Source organism: Lolium perenne, chromosome 4, assembly GCF_019359855.2.
Source record: "Lolium perenne isolate Kyuss_39 chromosome 4, Kyuss_2.0, whole genome shotgun sequence".
Classification (NCBI taxonomy): domain Eukaryota; kingdom Viridiplantae; phylum Streptophyta; class Magnoliopsida; order Poales; family Poaceae; genus Lolium; species Lolium perenne.
This window is the reverse complement of record NC_067247.2, coordinates 276,280,517-276,294,393: the sequence shown is the minus strand read 5'-3', so window position 1 is coordinate 276,294,393 and position 13,877 is coordinate 276,280,517. Positions and strand designations below refer to the sequence as shown.

The 13,877-nt window shown below is 48.0% G+C and overlaps 1 protein-coding gene across 1 annotated transcript; it reads right to left on the bottom strand.

Annotated features, from left to right (window-relative positions):
- Positions 1–7,780: 7,780 nt before the first annotated feature.
- On the bottom strand, positions 7,781–13,824 carry LOC139830161 (uncharacterized). The gene is made up of 3 exons (XM_071818164.1): positions 13,788–13,824; positions 8,441–8,704; positions 7,781–8,362 (listed from the first exon to the last, which is right to left on the bottom strand). The coding sequence occupies exons 1-3, from the start codon at positions 13,822–13,824 to the stop codon at positions 7,917–7,919; spliced, it is 747 nt and encodes a 248-aa protein (XP_071674265.1). The 3' UTR covers positions 7,781–7,916.
- Between the last annotated feature and the right edge of the window lie 53 nt (positions 13,825–13,877).

Here is a 13,877-nt window from a genome sequence, read left to right as displayed (position 1 = left end):
CACCCACCCTCCCGTTTGGATGCATATGCGTATCTGGCGGAGCCCATGGAGATGACGTTCGGAAGGTTCCACTTTCGCGTCGAGAAGGAAGGATCGTATCGTGTCGAGATTCCGATTTCGTCGGAATCATCAGTGGCCGATTCCGATTTTTCAAGCTATACATCGTCAAACGAATCAGGAGAAGAAGAAACCTCGGCGACACGCTACGTCAGCATCAGAGCAAGAGAGAAACTCGCCAAGATCTTCAACGACATGTCGTTTGAGTCATCTGCGGATTCATATATAAGCGATGGTTCAAGCAATGTCGACAGTTACGACTTCATCGACAAATCTTTGACAAAGGCAAGGTCTTCATCAGTCTCAACGACGATGTCACCAAACCCAACATAGATCTGAGTACAAAGTATCATCAGATTTACGCCATTGAAAATCAAGAAGAGACATCTGAGGCTTTCGACAGTTTGGGAAATCCATACGTCGATCCCTCCAATCTGCGACAAGGCTTGGGCAACAAATACGTCGGGCCAGAGCCGCGAGATAGAGTTCAACTTTCACAAGCAGCGTGGGACAGAGCTGCGAGAGCTATGAACGGCACCGAACCAATGGCTACCACAGCCACACCAGAAGAATTGCAAGCATATCAATATAGGCTCGCACGAGCTGCCAGGGAATTGGAAAAACAGACAGCTGAGTTGAACAGGAGAAAGGAGGCAGCTTCTGCATCCAGCAGGAGAAGGGCAGATCTAAGTCGACAATCTAGAACTACGGGTGATAGCCATCGGGAGGCGCGGAACAGAGCAAGGTCAAGACTGCAACACATACCCGAAGCGGAAAGAGAGCACTTGGTTCAAAACCTCGACATGTCCTTTATGTCGATAGATACAAGAGGAAACATCATCCCTAAGACACCAGAGGCTGGGTATATGGCGACACATGCTTTTATCCTTGCATCTAAACCACCTCCGGGTGACCCAAGGGAAACAACTTGTACAATATGGCGGTAGCAGGAGTTGGAGCTATGGGGACAGCGCTTATATCAACGCCTCCCGAAGGAGTGGCAAGGCAAAATAGTCCGCGACCCGCAGCAGCAGCGGCAGCACCTGAAGGGCCAAGTGGAGCAAGAGACACAGCAGCACAAGCAAGAGTCGACAGAGCGCGGCAAAGCAGAAGGGATCATCGGCAATCCCCAGAACTTAACGACGAAGATATGTGCGGCTTACCATGCTTCACGAGGAGAGTCCGCAAAACGCGAGTCCCCACCGGATTCAAGTTACCCGATAATTTCAAGAAATTCGACGGCCTTCAAGATCCAGAGGATTGGCTAGTCGACTATCTGGAGACGGTGAAGCTGACAGGAGGAACTAGGGCAACAGCCATGCAAAGCATCCAGGTGCACCTGAGTGGTGCCGCACGATCATGGATAAAGAAACTCGCTCCAGGATCCATCGACAGCTGGGAAAGTTTCGAGGACGTGTTCGTCAAGAACTTCAGATCCACGTGCAAAAAACCCGCATCGTTAGAGGAGTTGAGAGCGTGTCGACAAAAGCCAGATGAGCCAATGAGAAAGTACATCCAGAGGTGGAATATCATCAAAAACTCGGCAGAAAACATATCTGACGAGAGAGCAATAGATGCGTTTGTCGCGAGAGTCGCGTGGAGACTTTGTCGAGGATTTGGGAAGGACCAATCCAAGGACAAGATCCGCGTTAATGGAGATAGCAAATAAATGGGCAGATGGAGAAGACGCTGTCCACAACAAACGACACAGTCGCCAGAGGAGGACCGTGGTCGAAACTATCAACCGAGGCGAAGATTTCCTCGGACGTACTGCAACTACGACGCCCAGGACAAATCTCGGCAGGTTTTCGGACAAATACAGGCGGCAACAGAGAGGATTACCAGACCAGCATAGACCACCGCGGAGATAATAGGGATGATTCACGCAACACGCAAAATAGTGGGCCGAGGGTTCCCAGACCTTTCGTGTCCCCCGAGGAAATGCTGAACGGACCGTGCCAGATGCACTTCTTCCTCGACAAAGCAACGGGAAAGACGGTCAGGGCACCTGCAGAAAGGCGTCGAAATTTTCAAGCAATGTTCAGATACGCAGAAAATGCTCACGCTCGAGCAGCACAGAGAAACCCTCGGGAGCCTAGGAGCGAGGTTCATCTCCCGCCACCTCCCGCGATTACAGAGGACAATCGACACCAGCTAAGAATAGCGGCAGCACCTGCACCACCACCCTATGTTGATCCTAATTCCAACGGAGCAGTGTTGATGATTCAGAAGGGAAGGCCGTCCAATAGAGCTCAAAAAGTAATCTCACGACAGGTGTTTATGGCAGAGAAAATGCCTCCACCAACAGTTGAGTACCTTAATTGGTCAGGACAAGATATCGGCTTCACAATAGCAGATCATCCGCAGCAAGTTCCTCGACCAGGGCAGTCAGCACTTATTCTGCCAGCAGTTATCGCAGGATTTGATGTCTCTCGAGTGTTCATAGACGGCGGTAGCAGCTTGAACCTCATGTATGCAGATACATTGAGGAAGATGAACATATCCTTAGCAAATTTGAAACCAACAGACACAAGGTTCCACGGCATTACACCAGAGAAACCAAGTTATCCATTGGGAAAAATCAATCTCGATGTTCAATTTGGGACCCGAGAAAATTATAGAATCGAGAAGCTCGAATTTGAAGTCGTGGATTTTCCATCACAATACCACGCTCTGTTGGGACGACCAAAGCATATGCTAGATTTATGGCAGTACCACACTATACATACCTGTTGTGGAGGTTGCCCGGACCAAGAGGACCAATCACAGTCAAGGGAAGCTTTGCCTTAGCCGATAAGTGCGACAAGGATTTTCACAGGTTGGCAGAAACTTTCGGGATGCAAGCCGAGTACTTGGCGTCAAAAAGCATGACTGATTACGACGTACTGCCAGACGCTGGAGGGCCAAATAAAGAATCAACTTTCAACACAGAGAAAAATTCTAAGGAGGTGCAGATTCACCCGACAGATCCAAAAAAGACGACATCTATCGCAAACGATATGGATATCGCATAGGAAAGCGCGCTCGTCAAGTTCCTCCGTGAGAACTGGAAAATCTTTGCATGGTGTCCAGCTGACATGCCAGGAGTACCCAGGGAACTTGCCGAGCACCACCTAAATTTGGATCCAACAAAAAACCAATCAGACAACCTTTGCGGCGTTTTTTCGAACCAAACCGCAAAGCCATGCTTTCAGAAATAAATCGACTCGAAGAAGCTGGTTTTATCAGAGAAATATCTACAGAAGCCACATGGGTAGCTAACCCAGTGATGGTGCCGAAGAAAAACACGACAGTCCTTCGCATGTGCGTCGACTTCACGTGTCTCAATAAACATTGTCCTAAGGATCACTTTCCCCTCCCAAGGATCGATCAAATTATCGACTCCACGGCAGGTTGCGAACGTCTTTCCTTCTTGGATGCATACTCTGGTTATAACCAGATCAGATTAAAAGAAGATGATGAAGCCAAGACAGCGTTTATTACACCTTACGGCGTGTTTTGCTACAAAACAATGCCCTTTGGTCTAAAAATGCGGGAGCAACATATCGAGGATGATGCGTAGTGTTTAGCAACACAGATCGGGAAAACGTGCAAGTATACATCGATGATGTCGTCATAACATCAAAAAAGGGGACAACATTGATCGAGGATCTCAAAGAAACTTTTGACAACCTCGACAAATTCTGCCTCAAACTGAACCCGACGAAGTGTTCTTTTGGCGTCCCAAATAGAGAACTTCGGGGTTTCTAGTTTCGGCAAGAGGGATTGAAGCAAATCCCGACAAAATACAAGCCATAGTAACAATGAGAAAGCCAACAAAGTTGAAAGAAATACAAAGCAGCTAACTCAAGCGAGTCGCAGCTTTGAGCAGGTTCGTCGCCAAAGTTAGGAGAAAAAGCGTTACCATTTTATGCGCTGATAAAACAAGGAGATAAATTCCGGTGGAACGAAGAGGCCGACAGAGCTTTCGAGGATCTGAAGCGAAAAATCTCGACACCACCAATCCTGGTGGCTCCAAAGGAAAAGGAACCTCTCCCGCTGTATATTGCAGCCACGCCCCAAGTGGTTAGCACAAGATTAGTTGTCGAAAGAGAGGAAGAAGGGAAAATCCATGGAGTGCGGCCAGTATACTTCGTGAGCGAAGTCTTGTCACCTTCAAAACAAAGGTACCCTCAGTACCAAAAGCTAGCATATGGAGTGTTCACGACAGCACGAAAATTGCGCCACTATTTTTCAGCACACCCGATCATAGTGGTCAATGAAGCTCCCTTGTCAAATATACTGCATAACCCGTGAAGCTACGGGTCGTGTCTCCCTTTGGGGAATAGAACTTTCCCTCGGGACATCACGTATGAAAAAAGAAAAGCAATAAAGTCGCAAATACCGCGGACTTCATCGCAGAATGGATGGAGTTGCAAAATACAGACCACCAGATTTATCGAGAACTTGGATCATGAACTTTGATGGGTCCAAGAGACTAGAAGGAGTGGCGCAGAGTAGTACTCATATCACCTGAAGGCGACAAATTGAAGTACATCCTCCGGATGACGTTCCTTAACGCATCTAACAATGAAGCAGAATATGAGGCTCTCATACACGGGATGAAGATGGCGAAAGCTTTGCGGAGCAACTCGATTAAAAATCTTTGGCGACTCACAGTTGGTGGCTCAGCAAGTTATGAACCAATGTGATGCAATCAATGATAGCATGATGGCATACAAGGAGGTGTACAACGAGCTTGAAAAGTTATTCGATGGATGCGAAGTAAATCATATTAGCAGATTGAGCAACGACGAAGCCGACGTTCTTGCAAACATCGGGTCACAGTGCCTTCCAATCCCGCTGTGTGTATTCTCGGGAAGAGATAACAGAGAGATCCACTAAGCCAACAAAGTCAAAAAAGAAGGAGAAGAAACCCTCGGGGGCTGCCAAGGAAAAGCAAGAGGACGAAGAAGAGGATCAGGACTTGGTCATGGTGATACAGATACCGTGGATGCAGCCGTACATATCATACATCATGAGGAAAGAAATACCCGATGATCCAGTTGAAGCAAGGCGAGTAATTCGACGCTCCAAAGCTTTTACGGTGGTCAAGGGAGAATTGTATAAGCGAAGTATTTCAGGCGTTTTGCAAAGGTGCGTTACACCCGAAGAAGGAAGAATAATCCTGAAGGATGTACACGAAGGAATATGTGGCCACCACGCAAGTAGTCGAGCTATCGCAGCCAAGGTTTTTCGGGCAGGATTCTACTGGTTGACAGCAATCGAGGACGCCAAGGACATAGTAAGAACTTGCGACGCATGTCAAAGGTTCGCCGCAAAACCTCACTCTCCAGCAGCAGAGTTAGCACCAATACCATTGTCTTGGCCCTTTGCTCAATGGGGACTTGATATGGTGGGTAAGTTACACAAATCCTGGCCAGGAGGAAAGGAGTACATGCTAGTAGCTGTCGATAAGTTTACAAAGTGGATAGAAGCGAAGCCGATAAATTCACCAGATGGAGCATCCGCAGTAAAATTCGTAAAAGGCCTCGTCTTCAGATTTGGAGTGCCCCACAAAGATCGTCACGGACAACGGCAGTAACATTACATCCCATGAATTCAAACATTATTGCGAAGAGCTGGGTATTAAGCAGAACTTTGAGACAGTTGCACATCATCAAACCAATGGGCAACACGAGAAAGACAATGGCATCATCAGCAATTGTATCAATAAGCGCTTATTAGGACCACTGGAAAAAGCTCGACATACATGGCCAGAAGAACTACCAAGCGTGTTGTGGAGCATCCGAACAACACCAAACACAGAACCGCAGGAAACTCCGTTTTTCCTGGTTCATGGAGCAGAAGCAGTACTACCAATCGAGATAGAGCACAACTCTCCACGTGTCGCTGAATATGATGAAGAAACGTCGAGAAGAGTGCTAGAAGACGACGTCGACGCACTTGATGAAGCTCGAGATGAAGTATTATCTCGGGTAACCAAATATCAACAGGATTTGAAGAATTACCACAGTCGACGTTTGCGGCCAAGATCTTTTCAGGTGGGAGACCTAGTTCTTCGGCTCACGCAAAAAAGTCATGAAAAACTCGAGTCACCATGGCTTGGCCCTTACATTGTCACGGAAGTAATTGGAGGAGGAGCATACAGAATAAAGGACAAGAAGACAGGGTGGAGGAGCCAAACCCCCGGAACGTGGCGCAACTTAGGCGTTTTACGCCTAGAGTCAAAATATAGTCTTTGTAAAGCTTCAATGTACTGAAACGCCCGCGAGTTTTCAGACGCACTCTTTTCCTTTTTCGGGGCACCGAGTGGGGCCGGAGAAGGTTTTTAATGAGGCGGGCTCGCGGTGCTGCAATATAATAAAGATAGTGACAATATAACTTTTCTTCTTTATCGACATGACCAAAGTCTTCGCTCCGACGAATTTCAATATAGTTCATCAACAAAAGGAAAAACTTGCCTTGGTATTCAAATACCTCGTGAGTCAACAAAAATACAAAATAGTACTCAATAAAAAGCTTGGGGGCTCATATTCGCCTTAAATATATAAATGCCTTGGTTCAAAACCTCGCAAGTATACAAATATAGTAAAGAGTCACCGAAACACTCGGGGGCTAAACAAACAGAGAAATATAATGATTGCTTTACAATATAGTCGTGGATTACAAAGAAAAAATATCTACAAGAAGAAACTAACTAGTCTTGATTCAATATGTCATCAAGAGTAACCCTGTTTTCCTCAGGAGCAGCACCAAGAAAATCGGCATAATGGCCATCGGCAAAAAAGTCGGCATCCATCCGAAGTAGGTCCTCAATCATTTCTTCGGCTATAGGCGTAACCTTCGTGTTAATCCTGTCAACACCAACTCTCCGACGTTTTACTTTTTGGTGAACCTTCTCGACAACCTGGGTAAGGTCAAGCTTCGAGTGGCAGATTTGGAGCATGATAAGAGCAAATCTGGCGCCGCCTACTAGTTGAGCTTTGACAAAATCATGGATACTGCGAGCATCCTTGAACCTTTCCATCAATTCAGGAAGAGTTTTTGGTTGGACGTTCCGAGGAAACATGGAGTTGTAAACCATGGACAAGGTCTTGGTACGTAAGTCGAGGAAATCACGAGTTAGAGAGGCGCGATCTTGAAATCCGACAATTTGGCGGGTCCTTTCCGGGGTAGCCCAAAACAAAGAACCATGGTCCAAGGAGAGATTAACAAGGAGGGTTGTCCTAGCATTCACCCTCTCTTCCTCGGCAGCAGCATCAGTAAAGGCACCTATCAAAACAAAAAAAAAACGGAAACCTTCAAAGAAACAATAGTATGCAGATAAAGGATATCAGCAGATGAAACAGGCATACCCGACATATCTGCACTGGCTTCATTCATTAATTCGAGCATGAAATTTTCTCGAATAGTCGCCTTTTCAGCCTCGGAAGCAGCAATTTCCTTAGCAGCTACAGCCTCGCGAGCTTGTTGAAGAGCAATTTTTTCGGCTTCAGATGACTTACGAGATTGCTCCATCATCACAAGTGTTTGCTTCTTCGCATACTGAAGTTGTTGCCGAAGTTCATCCAGTTCTTGCGACAAGGTATCGTCGACAGGAGCGGTATCACCAAAAGCTTTCCTCGCGGGAAGAAGAAGGCGAAACATTGGAAGGAGCAGAAGATGGAGTATAGTTATCAAATATCAACTGAAAAATAAACAAGACAACATCAAATAACAAGCAAAGATAGAAGTCTTCATTAATCTCTTGGAATAATTACAAGGGCATTACAGTGGAGTTAAGAAAGTACGTGTCGCCAAATGACTACTTTGGCGACAGAAGCAAAAGAAACAGAAAGAAAAACAGAGGCATGCAACTAGACCTCCGGCCTCGAGGAGCTAGGAGTTGAAGCTGGCTTGATCCCCAGATACGCCAAGATCTTCTTCGTGTTGGGCTTGGCCGCCTTGATCAGCGACCTCCATCTTGACTGCTCTATCTGACTGGTGTCGCCAACCTTCATCCAATCAAGCGTCTGTTGGCTGTCAGCAACCAGGGCAACAGTACTCTCGACAGCAACCTTCATATTCTCCTGACGCATCTTCAATCCCAGGTCTTCCGAAGCATTAAACATCTTGGCGAGGTTAAGGAAAGTTGCGGGTTCTTCTTTCTTCGGGAAGAAATAAGGGAACAACGCTGACAATCCTGCATTAGCATTTGCCACGCCTTCACGAATTTCGCGCCCGTGAAACTCCAGAAGAGAAAGTGCGTCAAGGAGAGGATCGTTGACAGGATTATCCAGATCAAAATCCTGGTTTGTTTGGGCTGCCACACGAGACAAGACATCAGTCAACAACCAAGAAACAGGAAGTGCAATAAAATAAAAGGGATTGATAATATTACTCAGAGTACGTCGACTTTGCGACTTCAAACGCTTGAGGATTCCTTCGTCACGAGAAGCTTGTGCAGCTTTGTGCTCATCCAAGGCAGCTGTCGCATCCTCAAGTTTCTTCTGCAGTTCCTCGACACCAGCAGCTTTCGCCTTAGCTTCATCAGCTTCGACCTTGGCTTTGCTAGCAGCGAGTTCGGCTTTCTTGCGAGCCGCCTCACTTTGCTCAAGTTTTTGAGCCAGTGCGTCGGCGCGTTCGTTAGCCTCTGCAAGTTTCTCTGTCGAGATATGGAAAAAGAGAGAAGAAAGATCAAAAAATCGCGGCAAGTAACAGGAGTGACAAATTAAGGAAAAACGACAAGTATGAAAGTCGTTACCTTCGGCTCTATTAGCATATTCACGGTACCCAATAAATTGGGAACCGATGCGGAGAAGATCCTTGATCATAGGCTGTTCAACGTGAACACGGAAGATAAACATCGGCATAAAAAAAAAAAAAAAAAAAAGATGTGAAGAAACAAAATAAAGAAAATATAGATGTCGACAAACTTACATCATCTAGGAGCGGGGGCGACGAATTGCCCAACTGAGGGGCAGGATCAACAATCTTTTCAACCCGTGCCCTTTTTGGTGAAGGGGCACGGTGGCTCGATGGAGTAGATGTATCAACATTTTGTTGAGGAGGCGACGATTCCTCCCCTTCAACTGGTTTTTCTGAAATAACTAAAGTATGTGACGTGCCTGTTCGAGCAGCCACATCTAAAGTTGGTGTTTCTTCATCATCACTGTGACAAAATAGCGGCAGCATAAAAGCAAGGCAAGATAAAATTCTTCAAATAAAAAAGGAAAAGAGCAAGGAACCTACGAGCTGATGATACTCTCGATGTATGGATCATAAGCTGCTTTTCGAGGTGCAGGAGCAGTTTCTTCGGGTTTCGAGGTCCCGGAATCTTCGGCATTGCTCCTTTTCCTTTTGCTCTTCGGAGAAACAGCAGGAGGAGGAGATTGCGCTGATGTTGTATCTTCAGAGGCAGCATCCTTCTCAGTAGATCCCGCAGATTTTCGAGAATCATGCGGGTTCATTCACAAAGAGGGGTCTCTGGTTGACATCATCGACAACGGCTCTTTCTTCGACCTCTCCATCCTCAGGAAGAGGAGGAAGGGAAGCCATAGTAGGATGATTCTACAAGGAAATAGTGACAAAAGAGAATAAGTGAGATACCACTGCAATAAGATACGAGGAACAGTTCAGAACAAGATAGAACTTCGGGAAGAGAAAATACCTCGGGAAAAGGATTGGAAGCACTGTATGGTTCCACTCGACAGGAGGAGGGAATAGGATCCTTCTTGCCTAATCGAGAAATTCTTCGAACCAATTTTTCCAAATCCTTTACGTAAAGATCCCCGGAGATTCTGTTGGCGTCATTTTCACCAGAATACGTCCAAAGGGGATTTTTGCGAGCCTGAAGAGGCTGCACTCTAATCCTAAGGAAGTAGGCAGTAATTTGAACACCAGATAGCTCTTTGCCTCGAGTGTTTTGAAGATGACGGATACGAGCCATGAGCGCCTCTGTCGCCTTTTTCTCTTCTTCAGAAGCTTCGGCATCCCAGGAACGGCGACGCTGAATCCTGGCACTTCCGTCAAAAGGAACTATGTTGTGCTCCACAGAATTGGCGCTTTCTTCGTGGATGTAGAGCCACTTTTTGCGCCATCCTTGGACAGAGTCAGGAAACTTGACGTCGAAATAATCGACATCAGTCCGAACACAGATAACAACGCCACCTATGTTATAAGTGACGTTGTGGGAGCCATTACGGCGGAGGCAGAAAATGCGCTTCCACGAGCCCAATTGGGAGGGATTCCGAGGAAGCATTCGCAAAGTGTGATAAAAATAGAAATGTGAAGGATGGAATTGGGAGTCAACTGGTGCAGTTGAATCCCATAAACGAAAAGAAGGCCGCGGAGGAAATCATGGATTGGGGTTGAAAGGCCGCGGATCAGGTGATCAACAAAACTAACCCGATACTCCATTGGAGGCTTGGGGTAGCTTTCTTCGCTAGGAAAGCGGATGGCGTCCTCCTTCGTCATGAGGCCGAGCCTCTTCAGCGTGTTGATGTCTTGATTGGAGATTTTGGATCTCTCCCACTCAAGATCCTCGGCGGCCATCTTGGATTCCGGCGTGCTGTGGCGAGTCAGACGCGTGCGCGGTGGCATCAACGGCAGTGGGCAGAGCAATGTATGTGCGAACGGAAGATTGGAGAGAGTTGGGCGCAGGGGAAGTTTTGCGAAGAGGAACAGGTAAGCGGCGCAAGCAAGGGGATGAACGGAGGTTGAAGAAGGGTTTATATAAGAATCGGGTGAAGCAAAGCAGTGCCGTTGGATGAAGAAATCGTGTGGTGAGAATGGATCTTCTAGACACAAGGGCAAAACAGTATTTTTATTGAGATAGGCGTTACCGTACGTGCGCCAGAAAGCGGAGGACGTGTGTCCCCCACTTGCACGACGTGTCAACATGGTCGAAGCAATGGACCCACAGGGCAGAGAACTCACGACTATTCGAGAAGGATGAAGTAAATTTGATTAAGGGAAGTATGTCGACAAGAAAAATAAAAGAAAAGTGACGACAGAAAGAATTATTCAATACTTCGGGAGCCTTTGATCAAATACAAGTTTTTGCCCAAATGCTCGGGGGCTACTTCAGAAAAAAGTAAATTTTCGAGTATGACAAATATAGAAATTGCGGGAGCCTACAACCAAGCACAAGTCCTTGGCTGTAGCCTCGGGAGCTACTCCCATCAGGAGCGCTGTTCGCGCACCCGAGAGATAAAAAAAAAGAGAGAAGAAGAAAGAGATCATATTGGGAAGTAATGAAAATATAGCGACAAGGTGGACTAAAATGTTGAGCCTACAACCAAGCACAAGTTCTTGGTTGTAGCCTCGAAACTACTCCCATCGGGAACGCTGTTCGCGTGCCCGATGAAATTAACAAAAATAGAAAAACAAGAGAGTATATTTCGAGTTATAATTAACTCTACATATACTCCCATCGGGAGAACAATATAAGTCATATATGACTCGATAAAATGTGCCATTCCAACAGCCGGAAAAGCACTCGACAATATATTCTCAGAACGCCGAAGTTGCGATCAATTTCTGAATGCCGCAAAATTTGCGAAGGTAAGACCCCAGATCCGTTCTGTTGGGCGTGGCATCGCCAAAGACTGCGCTCTGCTACTTTTATCCGTATCAACAGATACGAAGAAAAATCCTAACGGACGCGTTAGGTACCCGATAAATTTGACTGGGACTCGACAGAATGGTAAGACCTTAAGCGGCACACCGTCGACGTTTACACCAGTATCCCGAGATCATGTCCGGGGACGTGATTTTGAAGTAGGTTTTTGCGGATTGCCACTAGAGCAGTTAACTAGTACCTGATCCGTCAGATGAACTAGCCCCAATTACCAGTATCCCTGTACAATATAGAATTTTATGTGAAGAAATATAAAAGGTTAAAGCTTTCGAGTAAAAATAAACAATGGAGATTTTCCCTGACTCTACGATTCAAGCAAAATCTCGGGGGCTACTGACATAGGCATCCCAAATGGGCCTGCCGAAGATGGTACCCGGGGTTTACTGGAAGCCCAATACCCGAAGAATAAGAAGATTCGGGAGCCCAAGATTTACTAAGGAAAGATAGAGTTGTAATAGGAAGTGTTGTTTGTGATCTGGCGGGATGAGTTAGAAACCGTCCCGGACTATGTAAACTTGTATAGCACGAATCCCTCGGCTCCACCTCATATATAAGGGGGAGTCGAGGGACAAAGAATAAATCGAATCATTGTCTGCAAACCCTAGTTTTCATAGTCGTCGAGTACTTTTCGGCTGAAACCTTCGAGATCTACTTGCCCTCTACTTCTAACTAAACCCTAGCCTATAATCCATAGGCATTGACAAGTCAATACCTTGTCAGCTGCCAAGAAAGAACATTCGAGGGCACACCCAGTCACCCAAACTGGAAAATCCAGCGGGAGAATTGACGGTGCCCTTGTTGGTTCTACCGATGAGGCGAACAGACAGAAACCTTCCACTACTGGCTTCGTCTGGCCGTAGCCAGATTCGCTGCAAAGAAAGAACACTCTACGTTCTAACTATCGGAGTCCGACTCGGATTCGCCGGTGTGGTAGTGCCTGCGGCAGGCCGTGTCGTCGAAGACCTTGACGACCATCTCACTGTCTCCCTCGTAGAGGAAGGTGAGCTGGCAGCCGGGCTCGAGCGCTAGGTCACGGGCGAACTTGCCCCACCCGGTGTGCAAGTACATCTTGCCCTGCCCGTCGAACAGGACCTCCACGGCCCAGCGGCAGAAGTTGCAGCTGGCCTCCCGTAGCTGCAAATGCGCCGGCTCGACGCCGTCGACGAACTCGGCGAACTTGTCCGGGAGACGCTTGATGCCGAGCGGGTCATCGTCGATGCGGAGGAGGAACTCGAAGCAGCGTCCTCCACGTCGGAGGAAGACGAAGAGGGCGCAGGCGACGGCGAGCGTGGGGCCGTAGCTGCTCCACCACGGCGGCCCCTGCCCCGTCCCCGGGGCCGTCCAGGGCCGCGGCCTCGACCGCCTCGCCGGCCACCAGGACCAGCCACGGTCTTCCTCGCGGGGCTGGCTGCGTCGCAGGAACACCTAGGCGGCGGAACGCTGGAGCTTTCTGGCGGCTAGGGTTTCTATGGAGGAGTGGATGAGGAAGAAGAAGGCGCGGCCCCTTTATATAGGCCGGAGGCATGCGGTGGCCGCGGGACGCGTGGCGACGCCATTAACGTGGTTGGCGGAGGTGGGCTGCGGCCGCTCGGCAGCCGAGGCATTGCCATTAACGTGGCGCAGACTGCCGAAGCGACGCAGCGGCGCCAGTCGCTGGCGCGTTTAAGAAGACGCATCGACGCAGGGTCGCTGCCAGGCGGGCCCGACGAAACGTCTGCCGGATACGAGCGGACACTTTCGGCGTCCGTGCAGGACACTTTCGGCGTCCGCGCAGTGTCCGCGGAGACGCATCCGAGGCGCATATTTGGGCCAGGTTTGCGTCTCCGCGGACGGCCCGGTCACTTTGCGTCGCCCCGCTGGAGAGGGTGCCAGATGCATTTCCGCTCATGGCGGACGAAAACGACCATTTGCGTCGCGCCGCTAGAGATGCCCTTAGGCGAACCTACTTAGGCGCAAACGAGATTGGATTTAGCGGGAAGAGGAACAAGAAGGGATCTCAGTAGTATTTGATTCGCCTCCACTGGAGTTAACAAGATTGGCAAAGGTTTTTGAGGGGTCGCTTTGGCTGTTTGCGCGAGACCGGCGGGGACTACGAAGAGTAGAGTACTTTGCATCAGTTCGCCAAACTGATGTATAGCTGCCATTGCGAACAGGGCTGAAATATTCTTCCTTGGGCAGAGCGCGCGGGGATGATTAT

What these genes read in the sequence shown, in the direction of transcription:
- LOC139830161 (XM_071818164.1), bottom strand. Translation starts at nt 13,824, where the DNA reads ATGGCAGCTATACATCAGTTTGGCGAACTGATGCAAA. An exon ending in GTTTGGCGAACTGATGCAAA is followed by an intron (nt 8,705 to 13,787) that starts GTACTCTACTCT and finishes ATATCTCGACAG; the next exon opens with AGAAACTTGCAGAGGCTAAC. An exon ending in GCAAAGTCGACGTACTCTGA is followed by an intron (nt 8,363 to 8,440) that starts GTAATATTATCA and finishes CTCGTGTGGCAG; the next exon opens with CCCAAACAAACCAGGATTTT.